The following is a 25890-nucleotide window of genomic DNA, read 5'->3' on the forward strand; positions in this document are numbered from 1 at the left end:
GAATATAATTATCTCCATCTCTGCTGTCTTTCCTCAAGAGAATAGAAGTTCTTTTGAGTACAGAGACTGATTTATTTTGTTTTCCTATTCCTAGGATATTGACTAGTGTCTGGCACATTATAGGTACTCAATAAATGCTTATTGAATCAAAACCAATTGAAAATTGGGAAAGAACTAAGTATAGAGATGGGATCTATTTTGAACATGTTGTTTGAGGTGCTAACCAAATACCATTTGGAGAAATCCAATGGGCAGTTGGCAGTGTAAATTTAGCACAGTGCCTGGCACATAGTAAGTGCTTAAATAAATGCTTGCTATCTGGTTGACTAATTGACGTGTGTCTAGAGTTAGAGGGAGTGATTAGGGCTAAATAAATAGATGTTTCGTACCCCTTCTGGGTGCAACCTCAAGGGTTTTTAGAGTCTCAGAACTTAGATTGAATCGCAGTTCTGTCATTTACTAGCTGTGTGACTTTGAACAAGTCATATTTCCTCATCTGAAAATAATAACATCTACTTTCAGCATCAATATATGTAAAGTGTTTTATAGACTTTAAGCCACTATATAAAGAACAGTAATAGGTGGTGTATGATAGATATGTATGAAGTAATTTCAAGTTTGCACAGATTTTACATGTTTTTTTTTTGATCTTCACAATTCTGTAATGAACATTATTACAATGCTTATTCTACAGATGAGGAAACTGAGGCTCTCTATATGATTATTCAAGGCATTACATAAATAACAATAATAGGTGATATATGATAGATATGTATGAAGAAATTTCAAGTTTGCACAGATTTTACATATGTTATTCTTTTGATCTTCACAATTCTGTAATGAACACTATTATGATGCTTCTTCTACAGATGAGGAAACTGAGGCTCTCTATATTATTATTCAATTAGCCCACAAACATTTATTAAACACCAGACAAAAGTGGAGAAGCAAGTATAAAGAATGAATTCCCTCTTCTCAAGAAGCTAATGTTCTCATTTAAACTCTCCGGGAGCCCTCGTTTCTCTGTGGCTCCCGTGATTCCCTGCCCCCACAAAGATCCACACCGGGACATCACAGGAGGATGCGACTGGGTCACATCAGATACTTTGAGGTCATTCCCGGACACTCTACGTCAGAGCCACAAAACACTGAAGTCATCGACGCCCAGGACGCCCCTTTCCCTTGGAGGAGGAGGACAGGAATAAGGGTGGCAATGGGGGAGTGGGAGCTCCAGCTGGAGCTCACGATCCTCGCTCCGCCCCCAAGCCCCGGAGCGTAGTCTCTGCCAGCAGGACTCAGGACCCTGGGTGGAAGGTGCCATTGGCCTAAAAAGGGGAGACTTTTCTGTCTCCCCCCTCTCCCCGCCTACCCCCACCTCCTCTATGGCTGGTGGAGCCTTCCGTTGCCATGGCTCCGCCTACAACAAACTAGGGCCGGCCGGCAACTTGTGAGCGTGGGCCAGGTAAGTGTCTCGCTCCCTCTGGCTTCTGCGGCGGGCTCCGGGGCGCTCCCGTGGGTCCCCCCTTATCCCGTGGACTCTGCGTAACTGTCCTTTCTTTGGCTGCAGTCACGGGCACAGCTGTCACACGTGGCCTTCAGCTCGGCTCCCTTGCAAGGATCCTCAGGTGCTGTGCCAGGTGGGTGTGGCGGGGATGGATCCACGGATATAGATCCGGGAGGGACTGAGAGGGTCATCGAGCCTAAGCCTCTCGTTTTACAGACGGGGAAATCGAGGCACTTTAGTTAAACGAGAATGCGACCTCTATGATTCCGGTTGAGCTTCCCTGTGAAGTAAGCTGTAGGTGTTCCGGTTTTGCAGATGGAGAAACTGAGGCACAGAGAGGTGGCACTTTTTAAAAAGCACTTTACAATCTATGATATAATGAGTTCAACCTCATAACAACTCTTGGATGTAAGCCTCGAGGGTAATCATTCCCATTTTACAGAAGCCGGGGAAGCTAAATGATTTGGCCACAGACACTTAAGAAGTAAAGGGCAGTGATTATTCGAATCCAGCTAATTCTACGAGCTCTCACTCTCTGACTCCTGATCACAGGGTCATTTCACTAGGCTACTCAACCTGGGATCCTTCAGCCCAGAAAAGCACAAACACAGATGAAGCTTTGACATTGGGTTATTATTGATCAGTTGTGTCCAATTTTTCATGACCCCATTTAGAGATATTGGAGTGGTTTGCCATTTCCTTCTCCAGCTCATTTGACAAATGGGGAAACTGAGGCAAACAGGATGAAGTGACTTATCCAAGAAAGCATCTGAGGCTGGATTGGAACTCATTCTTCCTAACTCCAGGCCCATCACTCTTATCTACTGTACTACCTAGCTCTTCCTATAATTTAAGAAGCTGGTAAAGAAGTTATTTCATCCTGTTTGCCTCAATTTCCTCATTTGAAAAAAGAGCTGGGGAAGAAAATGCAAACCATTCTGATGCCTCTGCCAAAAAAAAAATCCAAATAAGATCACAAAAGACTTTTCTCTCCTTACCTCATTTTTCCTTTGCATTTGCTTACTTGATGATCATTTAAGCAGCTAGTGGGATCCCTCCTCTCTGTTCTTGTAACCAGAGTCTAGTTTATCTCATTTTGAGACCTTTAAGACTCATTCCCTGCTCTGTCATGCCGCCACCTCAATTGTTCCTCCTGCTTCCAGATTTCTCCAATTCCACATCATTGTCCCCAGTAATTTTCCTGTCACATGGGTCCAATCCAGAGCACTTTTAAGAAAACTTCAGTGATCCTCCAAATAAAGTATAAACTTTTTGGGTTTGAACGTGCAAATCTGGTCTCAGACACTTAACATTTCCTAGCTATGTGATGCTGGGCAAGTCACTTAACCCCAATTGCCTCAGGGGGGAAAAAAGTTTATACTTTATTTGGAGGGTCACTGAAGTTTTCAGGGCCAGCACTCTTATCTACTGCGCCATCTAGCTGCACCTAAAGTATAAACACTTAATACTGGCTTTCAGAATTTTTCAAAACCTCCCTTCCTAGTCATAAACACTAAGTGACTCAGTGATCGAAGCAGTGGACCTTCAATTTCAAAGATCTGAGTTCAAACCTTGCTTTAGACATTGACATAACTGTATGCCTCTGTTAACCTCTGTCTGCCTCAGTTTCCTCCACCATCAAATGGTGATAGCACCTCCCAAGGTTGTTATGAGGATCAAATGAGATTTTGTAAAGCTCTTAACACAGGCTCTGGCACATAGTAAGTGCTCTATAAATGTTAGCTATTATTACTGTTTTTTTCCATATAATTATGATGAAAGTGGGTTCCTTTCTTTGCCTCCTTTCTTAACTTATCTTCTACCATCTCCTCTCTCTTCTTGCTTATGTCTTTTTGTGTGCAAGAAATGAACTATATCTTTACTTTCTCACTACTCCCTCCCAACCATCAAGGCCCATTTTGGATAATACAAAACAGTCCCTGATATTTTTCCCAACACTTTCCTGGTCTTGTCTCTTTCATATACCCCACCATTCCATGTATCCTGCTTAGGGGTTTATTTTCCTTCTGCCATCCAGATAATGGGATTTTCAGCTGTAAGGAATTTTAAAATCATCTAAACTAGTCTTTACATATTAGAAATGAGGAAATTCATGCCCTGAGAACATATGACCTGCTCAAGGTTGTTACATTAACAGGGAGCAACAGACTGAAGAGAATGAATTTCTTGAGAGTTAGGATAAGGTTGTATATGGGGGTACTCTGGCCTTATGGTCTAGGCCAGATAATTGTAGTCTCTGAAGTTTGAGGGACCACACCAGGGATTTAAAGCAAGACTGGAGAAAGGAAAGAGACTAAGGGATCTAAGGTATAAGGAAGGGAGAAGTAAGAAAAAGAAAATATGAAAACCAAGGTTAGAAAAGGGAAGTAGGAGAAAAAGAGAGGGAGAAAGTGGAAAAGGAAGAAAGGAAAGGGAGAGGGGAAGGGAGGGAGAGAGAGGAGGAAAGAGAGAGGGAGAGAGAGAGGGAGGAAGGAAAGGTAGAAAGGAAGAGATGGAGGAAAGGAAGGGAGGGAGGGAGAAAGGAAGGAAAAAGGATAGAGGGAGGAAGAAAAGGAACGAAGGAAGATGAAGCAAGGAAGGAAGGAAAGAGGGAAGGAAAGGAAAAAGAAGGGAAGGGAGGAGAAAGGAAGTGAAAGGAAGGGGAAGAAAAGGAGTAGGGACGGGAAAGGGAGAAAAAGGAAGGGGAAGAAAGGCAAGGAGAGGAAGGAGAAATGAAAGAGAAGGGAAAAGAAGGGAAAGGGGAAAGGAAGGGAAGGGAAAAGAGAAGGGAAGGGAAAAGGGAAAGGAAAAAGGAAAGAATCACAAGGCAGAGACCGATCATGTCACCAAGAGTTACCTAGTAAGGGAGAAGAGAAGATACAGTGGATAGAGTACTGGGCCAGAGTTAAGGTGATCTGAGTTCCAATCCAGTTTCAGGCACTTCCTAGCTATATTACCATAGGCAGAACTATTTGCCTATTAACCCTGTTTGCCTTAGTTTCCTTGTCTGAAAAATGAACTAGAGAAGGAAATAGCAAACCACTTCAGTATCTTTGCCAAGAAAACCCCAGATGGAGGGGTTAGGTCACAAATGGGGTCACAAAGAATCAGATATTATCGAATGACTAAACAACAATAAAGGCTTAGAAGAAGGTTTTTTAAAAGAGAAATTTTATGCACAACCTTATAAATCAAAACATGTAGACAGAATACCCCAAGATGCCTAAATCTCTGCAGATTGTAAATTTCTGTGACAAAACACATCACTCAGAAACTCATGGAATTGCCATCCTAAAAATGTCATATAAAGAGTTAGCACATCTCTTGGACCACAAAAATCACAGACTAGCCTGAATCTCAGAATGGATATGTGGAGGATGGATTAGAGGGAGGGGAACCCAGAAGCGGTTGCAATAGTCCAGACTCGCGGTGATGCAACCCTGAATGTGAATGGGGACAATGTGAGTGGGGAGGAGAGAAGATGGATGCATGATGTGCTGAGAAGTGAGAATTGCAACAGCTTTGGAGTGGTGGGGGTGGTTTTTTGAGGTTCAGGAAAATGTTAGAGAGGAAGCAAATTGTGAACCTGGATGTCTCTAAGGGTGCAGGGGGTTCTCAACAGAAAAAAACAGAGAACTCTGGAGAGGAAGGATTGAGGTAGTAGGGATGAGGCAGGATGACGTAATGGCTAGAGTTCCAGACTTGGAGTCTGGAAAACCTGATACAGATCCCACTCCTAACACTTAACTGATCATTAGTTAAAATAATAAGCATTTATTAAGCTCCTATTATGTGCCAGACATTGTGCAAAGTACATAATAATACAAAATATTAAGTAATACAAAAATAGCTGTTATCTTTGACTATTCCATCAACAAAATATTCTCTCTCCAGGCTCCCAGCATACTCTCTGGCTGTCCCCGTGCCTGAAATGCACTCTCTCATCTGCTATTGATTGCAGATGCCTCCAGTTTACTTTTTTTTTTTTTTTTTGGAAGCCTTCCCTACCCCTCTTATTTCCTATTTATTCTTTTTGTAGCTTCTTCTTACATATTGTGTTACTTAATATTTTCCCCATTAAACTGTGAGGTCCTTGAGCCAGAGAGTTTAGCATAGCACCTAGTAAATAGGAGGTGCTCCTTCCCCCCCCCTTTTTTTTGGCTGAGGCAATTGGGGTTAAGTGACTTTCCCAGGACCACACAGCTAGCAAGTGTTAAGGGTCTGAGACCAGTTTTGAATTCAGGTCCTCCTGACTTTAGGGCTGGTGCTCTATCCACTGCACTACTTAGCTGTCCCCTTTTTTAAAAAATTATTTATTTATTTGAGGCAACTGGGATTAAGTGATTTGCCCAAGGTCACACAGTGAGGGGAGTGTTAAATGTTTGAGGCCAGATTTGAATTCAGGTCCTCCTGATTTCAGGGTTGGTGCTCTATCCACTGCATCACCTAGCTTCTCCTTAAGGTGCTCTTAATAAATGTTTATTGATTGATTGACTGATGATATACTCCTTGGCAAACAATCCAACCTTTCTGAGGCTCAGTTTCCTCATCTGTAATATAAGGATGCTTGTAAGCTCTCTTCTGGCTTTAAATCTATGGTTATGATTCTATGATCTCTGTCAATCTTTTTATCACCCTCAAGTAAGAAGGACTTTGTGTGACTGTTCAGCATCCATGACAAGCCATCAAATTACTTACAGAAATGTCACTCCCAGAAGGATGGTTTTGTCACCTGCCTAGGAGAAACCTATTCATCTACATGCATTAAGTGCCTATTGTTTACCGAGCATTGTGGTAAGTGCTAGGAACATAGAACACAAACAAAATAGTGCTTGCCTTCAGGAAAATGATGTTCTTTTAGAAGAAACTACATATATGTGGAGAAGTAAGTATAAAAAATGCAGATACACATGACATAAATCTAATTATCTGAGTATCTGATGGGCAACTGTAACTCCACATATCAGAAACAGAACTCAAGAGTCTTTCTCCTGAACACTCCCTCCACTTGTCTCACAGCAGCCAGGCAGCTGCAGAAAGAGTGCATCGGACCCAGAGTCATGAAGACCTGAATTCAAATTCAGTGTCAGACACTAGCTATGTACTCCTGGGCATGTCACTTAACAGCAGTTTGCCTCAGTTTCCTCAACAGAAAAATGGGAAGAATAATGGTACCTGAGACCTTCCAGGGTGTTCTGAAGATTAAATGAGATATTTGTAAAGCACTTACCACAGTGCTTGGCAATAGTCGTCTATGTTTTACTCTTTGTGACTCTAGGGATCTTTCTGTCCATGGGGTTTTCTGGACAAAGATACCAGAGTGGTTTGCCATTTCCTTCACGAGGGTTAAGTCACAGAGCTGGAAAGTTTCTGAAATTGAATTTGAATTCAATTGCTCTTGATTCCAAACCTAATGTTCTATCGGCAGCTGCTTGACCTGGTAAATAGTAGGCGCTTAATAAATGTTTACTGATTGATAAATATGGGGATGCAAAGATAAACATGAAACAGACATGCAAGGAGTTTACATTCTTTCAGAAGAAACAACATAAAAAATACAAACATGTACAAATAAATAGAAACAGATTTGTTTAATGGGACAGGGAATTAGCAGCTGTAGGGGAATGAGTACAGTTTCAGGTAGGACACTTTGAAAAAATATAGAGATTCTAAGAGATAGAGATGAGAAAGGAGTGTGTAACACACACGATGGGGGAAAAACCATACCGAAGCATGGAGACTGATAATGGAATGGAATATAAAGCAGGGGGTTGGTTGATGCAATCTATCAAGTCATCCCATCTAAAGTATAAAAGTCCTTGATTTCTTTAGAGATCCTTGAAGGCCACTGGATGAACTGATGTGACCTGCCCAGGAAATATGTTGGTACTGGTTCAAGGGACTCTGTCATATCTTGTGGGGTTTGTAAAATAAAATAAAATAGCAGACCATAGAAGTGCCTCAGAGGAGAGAGGACCAAGCCAAAGGGAAGGAATCACTTGAGGAAGAAAAGAAGAATCCCAACCTCAGTCATGTCCTTCTTGGCCAAAGAAGGATATTGTGAGCTTTGGAGGATCCATAAGATTTGGACTCTTTGTTTGGCATTGAAGAACATGGGTCCCTTTGACATATATCTGGAACAATGATTGCCAGTAGTAGCTGTATTGGAAACGACGGACAAGCCGGGTACACTGAGGAAAGATAGTTTCATAACTCTATAAGTCCAACAGAAAAGCTACATTGTACCTAATGGGTATTTGTGAATACTTCACATGAAGGAGAAAAGGATTTCTAGCAACCAAGAGACCTCTGATAAATGTGCTCTTTGAGCTTGAGACTACTTTTTCTTAAATTCTGTATATTCCTAGGGGAGAGTGTGGCAATAGACCTTTGGTGGATTGATTTGTATCAGCTGTCATCACTATACCATCTTAACAACTGCCCCCTTCTAAAAGTGAATAAAGTGTAGCTGATTATTTGATATCAAATCATAATCATGGAGGAAACACACCAGTGGGGGCTCATGTGTAAATAGCACTAGGGGAAAAAACATTCCAGCCCTTCCGTACTAGATTCTGAAGCAATAAGAAGTTGTCCTTTGAGCTTTGGGGACGCCGGCCTACCAGGGTGACTGGGAGTCAGGAAAGTAACTAGAGAGCCTACACTTGTTACAGAACTCTGTGAGCAAACCAGTTTGACCACACTGGAGAGTTCATAAGAAGTAGCATTGTGGAATAAGTCTGGAAAGGTAGGTTGGATCAGTTTGTAGAAGGCTTTAAGTGTCAGACACAGATGTTTGTGTTTCATCTACAGATTAAGTATTTAATAAATAAATATTTGTTGCTAAAAAAATTACTGATATGTTACCATACTATGGTCAACATACTTAAATACTTTCGTCATAATTTCCTCATTTATAAAATAGAGATAATAAAAATTACAATACTGATCACATGGGTTTGTTAAAGGATCATTTTAGAAATTTAAAGGTTTTTTCTTAATGAATGGCATTATTGTCATCGCTATTTACTATTTTTAGAGGGGATCTTTTTAAGGGAAAAATATGTGAGCCGAATGGTTTGATTTAGCCACCTTAACATGAAAAGTATGAGAGGGACAATTTGATATTGGGGAACGTTTTTAAGATGCATCTCAAATCACCAGCAAAATGATTCCTTGCCATGGCTGAATTATGATATTCAAAAAAATATATATCAGAGCTAGAAAGAACAGTGCAACCATTGTAATGGAAGTCTTGGCAAATTAAGCTCCAAGATAAAGTAGAAGCCCTGCTAACACTAGACTAAAGTAGCTGTCAAAGTGAATGGCAAACAAATGGGAATAGGCAAGCACAAGCAGTAATAGTCATAACTCACACTTGTAGAATGTTTCAGGGTTTACAAAGAGCTTTCCTTGGCAACAACCCTATAGAATAGGTAGAGAATAAGCTATGATGGTGTATGTGGGAGTCAGTTAAATGATGCAGGAATAGCACCAGCCTTGGAGTCAAAAGGACCTGAATTCAAATCCAGCTTCAGATACTTGACACTTGTTAGCGGTGTGACTCTGGGCAAGTATCTTAATTTTGATTACCACTCATAAAAAAGAAATTACATGTGGGTTTTTAATGTAAATAACAGATCTTGGATCTCTCTCCTTCACTTGCTATATTAATTAGTCGTATTTTTTCAAACCATTTGTCATCATGTTTACTTTGGTTCTTGTGTTTCAAGATTCTGTGGGATTGCCTTGATTTATGCACAGCCTGTATACTAAACAGAACAGGACCAAGTAGATTAACCATTTAAAGTCTTGGGAAAATACCGAAACATGGGAAGTTAATATTCAACAAATCACCTATCGTAGAAGGGGAAGAGAAACTCAATTTGAATGGAGCCTTGAAAGGATTGATATTATCTCAAAGATGAATTCAACATCTTTCCTTTATGGTTTAGAGGCCACCATTGAGAACCAGCCCTCTTCTATCCCATCCCATATGTAAGCTTTGAATATAAACATTTATCATGAAGATCATCACTCAGTAGATTTTTCTCTAACAACAGTGATAAATTAATGGAACTTTTTGAATCTGATGAATTTTTAAATGCTGTTTTCTTTTTATTCAAAGGAGCTTCTCTTATAGTGTGTTTTGACATCCTTGTTTTAAATGAAACAGATATGTAAAGTTTCTTAATAAAGGACTGTTACCCGTTGAGTCTTCAGCTGAAGACTCTCTTTTAATTTCTTAACATATCCCAAACATTTGTAAAAATCATGCTACCCTATTGCCAGTTCCAGGACAGCAGGTGAATCAGTTCCAATCAGTTTCTTGATGAAAGAAAAAGAGTGCTCTCTTTCCAAGGCACCATGAAAAATCCGGACCTATAATATGTATAATGATTGCCCAGCTGTGGCTCTCTTCCTCGTACTCATGTGGTCTTTGTAATCAATTTGATTAGTGCTCCTGAAAATATGGCATGAGAAAGATGTACTAAATATTCATTTTTTTTCTTCTTTCCTAGTTTATTTCTGCCTTACCAACACAGAAGGTACTGGATTATTCCCAGAGGAACAGATGGCTGATTTCCGTTTTCAGAACAAAGATGAGTTAACAGAAACCATTTCAAATCTGGAAGAATTCAAGAGAGGTGGAGTCTAAAATGTTTTACTAATTATAAATTGAAACGAAACATGCATATCGATAAGTGTGTTACTCGTGCTGTTGGAGAAGATGTGGCCATAATACTTGGACCATTTTCCAATTTTCCAAAGTAAATTATAAAGTCACAGGGATTTTAGAGACTGTTGAGTCTGACCCTTCCCAACCCCCATTTGAAAGTGAAGTATAGGAAGCGTAAGTAGCTTGTCTGGAGTCACACTCAAGTATTCCTGACTCCAAGTCCAGCACTCTGTGCCATCTATCTGTCCCCTGTAAAAATTAATAAAAGGTTCTCTTAGGATGTGGTGCCTGAGTTGCTACATAGCAACCCTGTGAAATTGATACTCTAGGTATCATTATCCCCATTTCACAGATAAGAAAATTGATACCCCTAATCTGGTACTCTTCCCTATTGTGCTACCTACTGGTCAATAAGGAACATAACTTTGATTCCTGCACCAGGTATTGAGTTGAATTGAGTGAATATACCACTTGTCACTCAAAACTGAGAATTCATTCACCTCTGGACTTGGATGTTGGATGTTGGGTAATGTAGCAGTGGGGGAGGGGGTTTCCCTTTCTCTGTCGGGTCTTCTATTTTTATAACAATGCTTTAGCTAATCCATTTGGTTTTTAAAAATCATTGCAAACAAGAATTAGGTTAGGCTATCTAAGGGATAGACAGAATTTCCGGTAAAATTCAGGTTAAGCTAAGAGTCTGGTCCTCAAATGCAGAGGTAATTTATAGGTTTTATAAACTGGGAATTGGAAGGAACCTCAGAGATCATCTAGTTATGGCTCTTTAGTTCTATTTTTTTAAAGGCCTTATTGATGTTGTTTTTTAAATATCATTATTGTATCCCACTAACTTTCTTCTCTCTTCATCCTTGTCCATCCCCTAGAACTTTCTCATATGACAAAGCCATTAAATCAATCGATTAGCCAGACAGGTCTGTAATGCTGGATCCAAGTCCCTCATTTTACAAATAAGGAAACTGAGGCACAAGAAGATTTATTTATTTATTTATTGCTGATGCAGTTGAGGTTAAGTGACTTGCCAAGGGCCACACAGCTATTAAGTGTTTAGTATCTGAGTCCAGATTTGAACTCAGGTTCTTTTGACTTCAGGGCTGTAACTGCCTCTAGGAAGATTTTTTTTTAAGTAAGTTTCTCAGGGTCACACAGCTACTCATTATATGCCCAGAGCCCACCGCTTTTCTTTTCCACGAGATGGGAGGCAGGCTTCACTAACAATTTGAAGTCAACATTTCTTTTTTTTAATAATAGCTTTTTATTCTCAAAATATATGCAGAGATAGTTTTCAACATTCACTCTTGCAAAACCTCACGTTCCAAATTTTTCTTCCTCCTTCCCCTCACCCCTCCCCTAGACAGCAAGTAATCCAAAATATGCTAAACATGTGCAATTCTTGTATATATATATATATATTTCCACAATTATCATGCTGAAGAGAAAAATCAGAACAAAAAGGAAAAAAAATGAGAAAGAAAAAGCCAGCAAACAATAACAAAAAGGTGAAAATACTATGTTGTAGTCCACATTCAGCTCTCACGGTTCTCTCTCTAGATGCAGATGGCTTTTTCCATTACAAGTCTATTGGAACTGACCTGAATCACCTCATTGTTGAAAAGAGTTGGTCATCACATAATCTTCTTGTTGCTGTGTGCAATGTTCTCTTCATTCTACTCACGAAGTCAACATTTCAACTTGGCTTTCTTTTAAAATTTTATTATTCGTTTAGTTTTTTTAAAAAAAAATCTAAGTTCCAAATACTCTCCCACTCTCCAGCCCCTCTCCCACTGAGAAGACAAGCAGTATGATATCAGTTATACACATGAAATCATGGAAAACATATTTCCATATTGACCAAATCACCAAAAAAGCCCAAAAAAACAAAATGAGAAAATGATTAATCTGCTCTCAGAATTCATCAGTTCTCTCTCTGAAGGTAGATAGCATTTTCTATCATGAGTCTTTTTGAAATATCTTGGATCATAGCATTGATCAGAATAGCTATTAACTTGGCTTTTTTGAGAATATATATTTGTATAAATGCAAGCTATTCTAACCCTAATACTGTTTTTTTTTTCTCTCTCTCTCTGATCATCATTGCTCATTATAGGCCTTCAGTCAGCCTTTGCATAATAGATAGCTGGGAATGGTGAGCCACAGCCTACTTTAACCCTGGGGCTATCTCTGTATCTTCCCTATCCCCACTTTATGTAGAGATAGAGGATGCTATATACTCACTGAAATCCTCTGTGTGCATCCCACACTCAAAAAGGAGAATCACATAATATTATAGCTGGAGGAGACCTTAAAGGTAATTTAGTCCAAACCTGTCATTTGGCAGAAGAGGGAACTTAAGTCTAGGGAGAAGTAACTTGTCCAAGGTCACAGAAACAGTAAATAGTAAAACGCAGATTTGGACCCAAGGCTTCCAATCCAGTATGTATTTTTTCCTTCTAGATTACAATGAACACTTCAGTGTTTTGGATTTATGTAATATGGACATGGGTACCCCTCCCCACCAGTAAAGGTCATAACCCCTTTTCAACTTATTGGACAATTTTTGAAAAATAAAAAAGCCATTATTTAAAAAAAAAAAAAACTTTCCACTTGCAACCTCTTTTTATACAAACCCAGATATATAGAAATATAAAGGAGTTATACAAATCAAACACTTCCTGATAATAAAGCTTAATTTCACGACCTCCACATTCAGTTATAAGACTCCATAAAGGGTCACAACCCACAGTAACAAGCTTTGGCTAGTCCACAGCCAGTACATGTAAGAAGAAGAATTTGAACACAGGTAGGTCCAGTTGCAAAACCTGGCTTCTATCCACTCCCTTTCCATGAAGAGACTATGCTGTCTCTCCTCAGAAATATTTAATAAAAATATGTCCATATATTTTTATTTTGCAAGTTGTGTGAAAAAACAATATTTATTCATGAACGCCAGTAGTGGAAAAGGTTTTTCTTATGCTGTCTGCCCAAATCATCAGTGGACTGGCAGACCTTTCTAACAGAAACTACTTCTAAGTGTATGTATTTTATTAGTCCACAGCAGCTGTGTAATGATGGGAGAAGTGGAATGACATCTTTCTCATGCCATATTTTCAGGAGAACTAATCAAATTGATTACAAAGACCACATGAGTACGAGGAAGACAGCCACAGCTGGGCAATCATTATACATATTATAGGTCCGGATTTTTCATGGTGCCTTGGAAAGAGAGCACTCTTTTTCTTTCATCAAGAAACTGATTGGAACTGATTCACCTGCTGTCCTGGAACTGCCATTCCCAAGTGGAAAATGGCACTCATTTGTACCCAGAGACAAGGGATTTTTATCATACAGAGGAATGAAGCTTTTAAAATGTCATTTCTTTGAGGTTTTAGCATTCTGATCTGTCAGTCTTCCACCTCCCCAAATGCCATACTGCCATGTTTCCTTCCCCCATGTCAGAAGTGACTTCCCTCTCTTTGCCACTGGTTGATCGTTTGATTGAAGGCTTTTCCTTCCTGGGATGAATTAATTCATCAGCCACCTCCACCATGAAGCCTTCCCTTTTCTACCCTATCTTTTAACCTCACAGGGTACTTTCTTTGATCTCTCCTATGTATTTAATTTGTTTTATAAACTATTTGTGGACACATCCTCTCCCAACCAGTGAATTGTATATTTCATAATTTAAGTATGGGCTCCCATCTTCTAGCACAGAGCTCTGCATTCAGTAGGCACTTAATATATGTCTGTTGAATAAGATTAGATACTGGAGTTTCATATTTTAATATATTTTCATTTCTAAAAACAGATGGATTTGGTGAGTTAAAGAGTAAAAATGAAAGAAAGATTCACCAGAAGGTTGACAAGAATGCCTCCTTTGACTTTGGATGGTAACTGCTTATCTTTTAATTACTGTTGTTATTGTTGTTGTTACAGTGTACCAGAAGTATGCTGAGTTAGCTTGCCAGTTATTGAATTTTCAGAGGGAGCATTTATACCTTGGGCAGTTAGGTGACATACTGAATAAAACACGGGTCTTGGAGTCCGGAACCTGGCTTCAGACACTTACTAGACAGTAGGCAAGTCACATCATCCTGTTTGCTTCAATTTATCTGTACAATGAGCTGGAGAAGAGAATGGCAAACCACTCCAGTGTCTCTACCAAGAAAACCCCAAATGGAGTTATAAAGAGTCAGATCCAAATAAACCACAACAAATATTTACATCTTAGAAATCAGCATTCATTACAGATCAAAGCTTTACTTACTGGTTTGTTGATTGCCTAGACTTAAGAAAACGATGGAGAAAATGTCAATAACTCAGTTCAAATTAAAGCTGGTTATAAAATATTTAACAACACAGCACTCAATACATTCTCCTTTTTGGGGGGTGGGGAAGGGGAAGAGAATGTGATTTGGTTTATGATACTCTGAAGATCATGGAATATAACATTATCTAGTAACATTAACCTGGGCATTCTGTGCCCATTGGGAGACTGATTATTGATTTTTCTGGGGAAGGCTAACAGTGGAAAAGTGTTAGATTTGAAATCAGGGATTCAATCCCTTTCCTAATTCTGGTTGTGTGACTATGCACACAAATCTTGTAGCTGCTCTGAGCCTCCTAGTCTTAGCTATAAATTAGGATGTCTGTAGCACCTTCAAAGAGTGATTGTGAGACTGAAATGAGGTAGTGTGTGTAAAGAAACAGGTGAACTTTTTGCACATTTTATGTAACATGTCTTTATGATTAAAATTATTTACTTTGGACTCATCAACTAAGAGGCTGCTCCTTTGGTAAAGGGAATATTATACTTATTTAGGGATAATGAAAATAATGCCATTTAAGTTTGCATAGTATTCATATCTTTTATTTTATTTGAATCTCCCAATGACTGTAAAACATCTAAAGGAAGGCTCTTATATTGTTATTGTTATTGTACAGTCCTTTATAAGATTGTCCAATTCTGGAGTGGTTTGTTATTTTCTTCTCCAGCTCATTTTACAGATGAGGAAACTGAGGCAAACATGGTTTGACTTAAACACGGTTAAGTGATTGTCCAGAGTCACACAGCTTATAAATGTCTGAGGCCACTTTTGAACTCAAGGTGAAATTTTCCTGACTCCAGGCCTGGTACTCTATTCTCTGGGCCACCTACCTACCCTAGACTTTATTATATCTATTTTCTAGAGGAAGAAACTGAAATTTAGAGATTCATTGACTAGGGAAAGATGAATGGGGGGACATAAGACTAAAATTCACATTTCCTGATTCCTCTTCCATTACTAATGTATTTGATTGTTTTTTCTTAAGCTAAGTTCATTTTTTTAAAAAACGATGTGACAAACGAATTGTGGGAAGAGAGGATTTTACTCATGATATATTCTAATGATCAAATCTGATGTTATAGATTGTAATCTGATGTAATCTTTTCCTAGAATTCTAGAAGTAGAAATGCATTAGGGTGGGAGAGGGTTGTAGAGTTTGGGATGTTTGAAAAATACTGCCCTTCTCCTGCCTCACTATTAGCTGATGATAAATTAATCCATGGGGATTTAGCCAATGGACATCCCTGACTATAGAATTCATTGGTTCATGGTTTTTAGAAGTCGAAGGGAGTTCTAAGATCTCCCTTTTAGTTTATGGATGAGAAAATGGAAGCCAAGAGCAGGAATGGTTTGCCCTAGGGCCCACAGACAGCAAATGACAGATTCATAATCTGATTTCCTTCTCAAGCATGTGAATCTCCAACATCGCTAACCATGCCCAACTTATTGCCCATAACTGAAGATATTTTTCTTTCATTTTAAGGAAATATAAGAAAAAGAGGGTACCAAGCCACAGGAAGAAAAAAATGACTTACAAAGACAGAGTTCGCACATTGCGCCTGCGAAGAAATATAAGCAACTTGGATAAAATACATGATGAAAAGAAATTCTTTCTTATGAAAACCAAGTGAGTATGTTTTAGTGGGGGAAAAACTTAAGGAAGGAACTGAACTGGAAAAGTCTGCCCTGAGCACCCAGAGGGCTTTAGAGGACTCAACTCCACCTGCCTTTCTCAACAGTGTCCCAATGGAGACAGTCAGTGTGTAGGGATGAGACAATATTGCAAGATTTTTTCCCAGCAGAGATTCAGCTACAAGTTCCCAAGGAATGATGAGCTCCTGTGGTGACATATTCCTTTGAGGGATAGGGGATGACTTTGGGGAGGTGAAAATAAGAGTTTGTAGAATTGTGGATTTGATCTCCCTCTCCCTCTCCTTCTCCCTTTTCCTCTTTCTCTCTCTCTCTCTCCCTCCCTCCCCCCTTTTCTCTCCCTCTCTTTCCCTCCCTTCCTTTCTTTCTCTCCATTTTTTGTGTTGCATCTATAAGCTCCATAACATAGTTCCTTTTTACTTCTCCCCTCATACTTCCCCATCCTACCACATATACCTTTCTTCTTTCATCAGTTCCTCAAACTGGAAGAATTTTCTACTTATCAGGAGGTCTCTAAAAAAGGAAGATAAGATAAAACCTCCAACCCCCTTCCCAGCAACCCAAAGCTCAATTCGTTTAAACCTTCCCCTCCTTGTCATATTCAGAAGGTCTAATTAGTCCATTAAGAATAGTATAAAGGGATGCTGAGTACTGATCGTTGCTAGGGATACGTGCCTAGAGACAAAAAAAAAATCCCTAGTATAGCAATGATTAGGGGGGCTCTGAAGAAGCCGCTCCATGGGCTGCGTTGGTGGGGATTGATTCTTTGATATTTCCCTGGGAATCATGAAGCAAATGACTTGAAAGTGATACTAGCGTACAAATCTCAAAGAAGGTGTTAAAATTTTATTTCTAAATCAGCAAGTGAAAAGGAGTGACTGGAAAGATCAAGCTCGTTCTCTCTAGTTTGGCAGGACCCTAAGAGCCCCCCTCCACACGCATGCTCTGGGGCGAGAAGACACATAAAAGAGAGTTTCTGGGCCATGCAGCTCTGGGAAGAGCTTTTCTCTTTGTAATTGTTTGATTTGGGATCCTCCTTGTTCATAGCCCCCACAGGGGCCAAGAGATCAAGGAGGGGGAAAGAGAAGAGAGAGGAAAGGAAGGAAGGAAGGAAGAAAGGAAGGAAGGAAGGAAGGAAGGAAGGAAGGAAGGAAGGAAGGAAGAAAGGAAGGAAGGAAGGAAGGCAGAAGGGAGGGAGAAGGAAAGGAAGGAAAAAAAGAAAGAAAAGAGAGAAAGAAGGGAGGGGGGGAAGGAAGGAGTCTTTATTTATCTAGCATCTATGTGTGCTTACCACTATGTTAAGTGCTTAGGATAGCCATTTGATGAAGGAAATGAAGGAAGAAGGGAAAAGAAAGGGGAAGGAAGAAGAGAGAAAGAAAGGAAGGAGCACTTCTTATGTACTTAATTCTGGGCCAAGTGCTAGGGATAATCATGTGATGAAGGTAGAAAGGGAGGAAGGAAAAAAAGTCACATAGACAGTAAAGTATCAGAGGCAAATTTGAATTCAGGTCTTTCTTTTTATTTGTTTATTTACTTATTTTTGCTGAGGCAGTTGGGGTTAAGTGACTTCAGGGCTACCCCAAATTCAGGTCTTGCACCCGTGTGCAAGTAGAAATGGCCCCTCCCTGCCTTTCCTCCCCTTCCTAAGAGTCCTGTCTTTCCAAAAGAGGAAGAAGAAGACCACGCATCTAGCTAAAAGCTTTCCTTCCATTCCAGGGAGGATCTAGATGCGTGTTTGCAGCGGATAGAGTCAATTCAGAAACAGAAAGCCCAAGTGGAGGCTGAAATACAGATGGAGAAAGAGGCCCACAACAGGTGCGTAGAGCTACTGACCTGTACTGCCTGCCCTCCCCGGGAAGGAGTGGGGGATGTGGAGGATTCTCCAAACAGCAGCTTGTTCTTTCTGTGGGAGAGGCACAGAAGCATCCAAAGAAATAAAACATGGATTTATCTGCATCTATGTGCATGTGCATGTATACACATACATGTGCATTGCAGAGACATGTCTGCACACAGTGTGTTTCCCCTTGTGTACATGCTTACATACGTGCACATATGAACACACATATGTATGTATATTTATAGTAGGGGTGCATTGCGTGCCTGGATGCATGTGTGCTCATGCACAGTCTGTGCATGTATGTGTATATGTACATATGTGCATTGTGTCTGCACATGTTGGTGTATATATGTGTGTTGCTGATAACCTAGTTGTGTTCTTCTGGGGGGGACTTTGGGATTATCACGAGACCACTGGCCCCCAAAATAGCTGGAGCATGGCAGCTCCCAGGAGGTGTAATGGGAATGGATCTCATCCTTATGATGACCATTTATCCACAAAAAGAACAAGTGCACTTGTAGGGGAATTTTAATTTAGCAGGGCAGCTCAGGGTCATGGAAAAAACCCCAAACCTGGATCAAGAAGGTCAAGATCCCAGATTTCCAAACAACTGATTTATGAATATACTTTTTTTTGGATTACACTTTAATATTTTGTTAAATATTCATATGAATATACTTTTAAATTAGAACCAGTTCCTGAGGGGGTATTTATTCTCTTGATGCGAAAAGAGTAGAAAAATACCATTCAATTGGGAGAAGGTCACTGCCCTCTCTGACTACCCATTTCCAAGTCTGTAAAATAAAGGAGGTAGATTAGCGGATTGCGAAGACCCCATCTACTTGTGAAGTTCTGTGACTTTGTAAAGGGATGGTGCAGTCTAATAGGTGTCTTTGCTGGGACCTAGAAACTGGGGGATCTCACCGAAAGCCATTATGGTAACATAAATCAGGAAACGTTTCAAACGTGGGTCTCAGCCCAAAGGCTTGGGGAGCCTGCGAGATTTTCCCATTCAGCGTTCCCAACATCTTCCTTCCTCCCTCTGATTTGCCCACCCCAGTGCAGCTGTGTTTCGTCTACAAGCCATGTACCAACGTCTGTGCACTGAACAGGAGCATGAGAAAGACCTGGAGATGAAGATTTCTTCGATTCTAAAAGAAAACGAGTAAGTTCAGAAATGCGATGGGATGGAAGGGCTTGGGGTTCATTGTAATGTTCACTTATTAAACAGGGCTGCACACTCCTGAGGGCTAAAGTCCCTTATTAATTCATTTGAAGGAGAAAAAAATAAGAATTTATAAATGGGAACGCTGGTCTTCAAGCCAGGAAAACCCAAGCTTAAATCTTCCTCCAGACATTTGTCAGGTCCTGAGCAAATCCTTTAATATCTCTGAGCCTCCATATCCTCATCTGTAAAATGAGGCTAATAATAGCACCTGTTTCCCAGAGTTGTTGTGAGATTCAAATGAGACACTGTCTATGAAGTGCTCGATAAACCTCAAGGCTCAATGTAAATGCTAGCTAATGGTACAGCTAGTGGGCCCCATAGGACAGAGAGTGCCAGGCCAGGAGTTAGGAGAGACTCATCTTGAATGCAAATCCAGCTTCAAACACTTATTAGCTGAGTGACCCTGGACAAATCAATCAATCCTGTTTGCCTCAGTTTATTCATCTGTAAAATGAGCTAGAGAAGGAAGGGGCTAACCATTATCTGTGTTAGCTTGGGCAAGCCACTTCACCCTGTTTGCCTCAGTTTACTCATCTGTAAAATGAGCCAGAAAAGGAAATGACAAAATACTGTGTTCTTACACAGAAATGGGAAGTTGCTAGGTTTGTGTGGGAGGGCGACGTTGTAGATTAGGGGAAAGGTGAGTATAATAATGGATAGTAGGAGTGAAGAATTTAATAATTCTGGACAAGCCACTTCACCCTGCTTGCTTCATTTTACTCATCTGTAAAAACAAGCTAGGCAGTAATGAATTGAACCAGCTATATCCAGGGAAAGAACTCTGGGAGATGACTATGAACCACTACATAGAATTCCCAATCCCTCTATTTTTGTCTGCCTGCATTTTTGATTTCCTTGACAGACTAATTGTACACTATTTCAAAGTCTGATTCTCTTTGTACAGTAAAATAACTGTATGGACATGTATACATATATTGTATCTAACTTTAACATATTTAACATGTATTGGTCAACCTGCCATCTAGGGGAAGGAGTGGGGGAAAGGAGGGGAAAAGTTGGAACAAAAGGATTTGCAACCGTCAATGCTGAAAAATTTCCCATGCATATATCTTGTAAATAAAAAGCTATAATTAAAAAAAAAACGAGCTACAAAAGGAAGTGACAAACCATTATCTGTGAGCCTGGACAAGCCACTTCACCCTGTTTGCCTCAGTTTATTCATCTGTAAAATGAGCTAGAGAAGGAAACTATAAGCCACTAGTTTCTTTGCCAAGAAAACCCCAGATAGGATCACATCTATATGATTTAACAACAACAAAGTTAGCTGACAACAGAAAACTAATTGAACCCTCAGAGCTGATGTAAAGGTTAAAAGGACAACCCTCTACTTTGGTTCATGGAGCTTTTCAGTTTGCCGATTTTTTTTTATTCTTCCTCTAAAGTATTAAACTTAATTTTCCCTTCTTACAGTTCTGTTCTGTAAAATGTTTAGCACATTTCCTGAAGGAATGTTTCTAGTTCATTGCTTTAAGAGAACTTAGGGGAAAACTATAAAATCAGATTACTTTGTGGGCCCAGCCAAACAGCCTTGTGTGGTTGATGTGTTTTAGTAAGAACTATCTATTGGGCCTGGGGGAGGGGAACAGTGGGGGCAAATGGAGAAAGGATGACAGGAGAACAAATGAGAGGCTTCCAGCACCTCCTGCTTTCCCTCCCCATCCCCAAATAAGAGGACAGATTAAAAACCCAATACTGTAAAAATTGTGTCGAGCCCTTAGTGAGAAACAAAATGCTATTTAAGGCCTCTGCTGATATTGTGTACTCTTGGTAAGTCTATTTTATCTCAAACCAAACTACCTAGCAGGTTAATACAAGGAGTTTTAAAAGTTATTTATAGCCCATCTTTCAATATAACATTTAGAATACAGGGAGGACTTGGCTAAAGCACAATAGGAGGGATGAACCACTAGAGGGCACCATAACGGATAGAGTGCTGAGTTAGGAGTCAGGAAGACTCATCTCCCCGAGTTCAAATCCAGCCTCAGAAAGTTACTCGTTGTGTGACCCTGGGCAAGTCACTTCACTGTTTGTCTCAGTTTCCTCATCTGTAAAAATGAGCTGGAGAAGAGAATGACAAATTGCTCCAGTATCTTTGCCTAGAAAACTCCAACAAGAGGTCCTAGAGTCATTCATGATTGAAAACCCAACTAAAAAGTAGAGAGAACTGTGTGTTTAGGGGACTATTGGGAATAGAGACCACCATATGAAACGGTAGGAAGAGTATTGGGCCTGGAGTCAAATTCTTCCTTTGCCACTTGTTTCCATTCCTTGAGTCTCTGTTTCCTTCTCTGAAAAAATTAAACTACATGATGTCTAAGGGTCCCTTCCAACCATAGATTTATGAGCCTTTGAAAAGAAAACATAGCTATAGAAAGGAGGATGGGAAGATGTTTTCCCTAGAAAAAGAAGGATCTTTCATATCACATTTCTTTCCCCTACTTCACACACCCATACACAGAGTCTGCTTAGTCAATCATTTCTAACTCTTCGTAACCCCATTTGGGATTTTCTTGGGAGAGATACGGGAGCCTGTTTGTGATACTGACCTCGTGACCCTGGTCCCTGGTCACCTACCCTCTCCAAGGCTGTTGATGTGGAATGGGTGCCAATCTGCATTGATGAAAGGAATTTCCTCCTATAGGAATTCCATATGCTGGTGAAATCATGGGTCTAGATTTTTTTTAAAAAGATATAAGATACATATATATAAGATATATATTTATGTGCATGTGTGTAATATATATATATATATATACACACATATACATGCATACCCACAGGTATATATACACACACAGTATATGTCCGGGAAGACTAGCGCCTCTGGCTTGCCAGGCCCTTTTAGGGACCACTTTTCTAACTTTGGTAACCATTTGTCACTCAACTTTCACTGATGACTTCAAGAAGCTGTGGCATGTACAGCAATTGCATCCTGGTAAAAAACCCTCTTAATAGGCAGACTAAACCAGTTTAACAACAAACCATATTCCCATTGATGAGTTGGGGAGTATCACCCCAAGTATGTGAAGACTTCTCCTAGGGGATTGAGTAGAAATTTGTTCCAATGGCCATGAAGGCAGCTGAAGGCTGGAGAGCTTAGAGCTTAGTCAGACATCAAAGTTGCCAAGGTCATCCACTGCATCCTGGACCATCTCCAGCCATCTTGATTTTTGTCTTGCCACTGACCTCAGTGACTGAGAGTGTGACGTTGATAATTTTGTGCAACTCTACCTCACTTCAATTCATCCACAAGTTAAGCCGTCACCCACGATGTCATTGGTCCTATTCAAAAACAAAGGACAAACAACAAACACGTATATAATCATGTATATTTATACATCCAGGGTGTAGAAATGATTATAGCTATTTGTATATGCTGTGACAGCAATAAAAAAAAAAAAACTCTCTGCAAACTATCTATCCAGACTTCCCTCTGCAATTTCAGCAACACGCTGCTTTTCAATGCCAGGAATATATCTGTACCTTTTAGTCCCAGTTAGTCAAGCTAGGATGAATGCTTTACTATATGCTAGAGCTGAAAAAATGGATGAATGAATGAAGAGACATTTGTTTAGAGCTAATTATACGGCAAGTATCCGAAACTCTGGGACATAAATGCAAAAAAGAATTGGTAAAATGGTATTCTAAGCAAGCCCGGATTTTGAGCTCTTCCTGTAAAAAATAATTTCATTTTATGTGCTTCATAGACTCCCAAAAATGAATAATTAGGCACTCAATGGATATATGCCTTCATCTGGTCATGAAAGGGTTGGGAGAGATTCTCTCACGTTACAGTTAAAGGGAGACTCCAAGAAACCTTTGCAACTGGGTCTCTTCTTCTTTTTTCCCTTATTCCTTCCTTTGGCCAACTGTTCGAGAGGAGAAAGTGAGCCTGATGACTTTGCACAGCCCTCACTTAAATCCAATTCACTTGCATGTTGTGGTCTTACCTCTCTGATATCTTCAAGAATGAAGGCTGAACAATAACCTTCCTCTATAATATTAAATAGTTGTTACCAACACTAGATTCTTGGAGCCTTCCCTCCATGATCTTCTCCCCGGGGCTCCATACTCCTCTACTGCTTCCCTCTGTCATTCCTCTCAAACTTCCAAGATGATTTGGGTCTTTGGTTTCTATGTTTCCCAAGAGTGTCCCCTGCTCTCTGCTGTCCAAAGATTTGAGCGAAAATTCATTGCTTCAAACTGTAGTTACCAAACAGCATGTGGGGTCACAGTGATTGGATTGAGAACACTAAGAGTGGGGGCACCAGAAGCAAGGGCTAATCTTCAAAATTTGTTTGGTAAGAATTATCTTAAGGTGGATTCTTTCAATTTCCCTGTCAGGGAATTATACCCTGTTGCCGCCCCCCCCCCAAGAGAATTCTTGAAGGCTGTGACAACAAGGGGTGAGCTCTGGCTGGTATTGCACAGCTGGACAGATTTTAAGAGCACATCTGGTGGTAGGCTGTATGTTTGTCACCTACAGACTAGTCAGGCTGAGTGTAGATATCCATCTCCAGCTCAGTGAAGGGAAATGGGTCTTTCTGGCCTTTCTGCTCTTAAAAGCCACCTTCTAAAGTGATAGAAGAGCTATACCTTGGATCAATGATCCACCCTGAGGAGCTCCTGGAGTCTCAATTTGAATGCTGACCATCTGGACTTCAGTTTTGTCATGCATAAAATGAGGGGATTGGACTAGATGCCCTCTGAAACCCCTTTTAGCTTCAGTCCTTCGAGAGTCCTAAGTCTTCCGTGGGCCTCAGTTTTCACATCTGTAAAATATAAGGGGAGTCAAATCAAATCAATTCCAAGGTCACTTTCCAACTTTAAAGGGATGAATCTATGGTCTATTTTCATTGTGATGATGAAATGGATATAGCCAAGGGAGCTGATGCTAAATCTTTTACTCAGAGGAATGACACACACTTTAAAAAAAAAAAGTTTCTTAATAGTATTTTATTTTTCCAAATATATGTATACATAGTTTTCAACATTCATTTTTGTAAAACTTTGTATTCTAAATATTTTCCCTTCTTCCCTTACCATCCCACTCCCCAAGACAACAAGCAATCTGATGTAGGTTAAATCCTTTATGTGCAATTCTTTTAAACATATTTCCATATTTGTCATAATGTGTAAGAAAAATCAGATCAAAAAGGAAAAAAATGAGAAAGAAAAAACAAACAAACAACAATAAAAGATAAAAATATTATGCTTCTATCCACATTCAGTCTCCAGAGTTCTCTCTCTGTATGTGGATGGCACTTTCTATCCCAACTCTATTGGAGTTGCCTTGAATCATCTCATTGTTGAAAAGAGCCAAGTCCATCCCAGTTGATCATCACGCAGTCTTGTTGTTACTTATGACACGCCCTTTTTAACATTTTATTTTAAAGGGAAAACATGTGGCACATTGAAATCGAAGAAGGGAAATTCAGAGCTCTCCGGGAGAATCTTAAACTAGAAGAAGAAAAATTAGCACAATTTCTCCAAAGTCAGGCAGAAGAGCGGCTTATTCAGGCAAAGATGGCATCTCTCAGGATAGAACGCGCTAAAAACTTCCAGCTCCAGTAAGTGCAGCCAAAGATGGCTTTTCCCTCTCTTCTGAGATCTGAGAAGGGAGTGAGATGTGGTAAAAGGAGAACTGTCCTCGGGGGCCCTGGGTTTGAATCCTGACTCAGCTATATGTGATACTGGGCAAGTGTTTTCACCTCTCAGCCTCAGTTTCTCTACTTGTCAAATGGGAATTAGAGGATCTATGCAACTTACTTCAATGTGAAGTACAACACTTTGTACCTGTGACAGAGCTTTGTCAATTTGAGCTGTTTTTACTAAATCCCCACCTGGGCCATTCTTTTACTCTCTGGGTCACTCTACAGTGTGTGTACTACTGGACCCAGCTCATATAGTTCAGAAGGTGGAGGAGGAAGGAAGGGCCCACACAAACTGTCCCTTGTATACAAACTCAGGGCTAGGAAATCCCAAGTGAAACCTGAGCCAGCGATCCTGCCTTCAGACCACAAATGATTAATTTGCTCATTAATTCTTGGTCACAGATCCTAATAAAGCAGAATTTATTCAGTAAGTGGCAATTTTGTACTTGAAATATTCTCTATGCTACAGCTTTTGCTGTCCTTACAAATACCAGAGATAATAGCTAGTTAGTTGGGGGGGGGGGGTTGTATGTGTGTGTGTGTGTGTGTGTGTGTGTATATATATATATATATATATATATATATATATATATATATATATAGTTTATATGGTAATATAGGAATACGTTATAACTTTCCCCCAGTTTTTAAAAATCAGCTGAAAATATTAAAGTCACTTATAACTTCATGGAAAAATTGATTATTTTCATTCATTCAATAAACATTAAATGCCTATTATGTGCTAGGCACTATAATAAGTACTAGGGATACAAAAAGAGGCAAAAGATAGTGCAAGTCCTGAAGGAGCTTCCGAGCTAATGGGGGAGACTCTATGCAAACAAATAGATATAAAGCAAACTGTATGCAAGATAAATAGGAAATGATTAAGAAAGTGAAAGCACTGGAATCAAGAAAAGTTAGGGAAAGCTTCCTGTAAAAGGTAGGATTTTCAGTTTTAGTTAAGACTTTAAAA

At 39.8% G+C, this 25890-nt stretch overlaps 1 protein-coding gene across 1 annotated transcript in view; it reads left to right on the plus strand.

Moving 5' to 3' along the window:
- Positions 1 to 1171: 1171 nt before the first annotated feature.
- Positions 1172 to 25890, plus strand: part of CFAP74 (cilia and flagella associated protein 74) — a 119006-nt gene continuing 94287 nt past the window's right edge. Inside the window, 8 exon segments of the mRNA XM_031961569.1 lie at positions 1172 to 1462; positions 1568 to 1637; positions 10027 to 10152; positions 14005 to 14086; positions 16008 to 16151; positions 17891 to 17989; positions 19075 to 19179; positions 24660 to 24833. Coding sequence (XP_031817429.1) covers positions 10080 to 10152; positions 14005 to 14086; positions 16008 to 16151; positions 17891 to 17989; positions 19075 to 19179; positions 24660 to 24833 — 677 coding nt within the window. The 5' untranslated portion in view covers positions 1172 to 1462; positions 1568 to 1637; positions 10027 to 10079.

Source organism: Sarcophilus harrisii, chromosome 3, assembly GCF_902635505.1.
Source record: "Sarcophilus harrisii chromosome 3, mSarHar1.11, whole genome shotgun sequence".
NCBI lineage: Eukaryota > Metazoa > Chordata > Mammalia > Dasyuromorphia > Dasyuridae > Sarcophilus > Sarcophilus harrisii.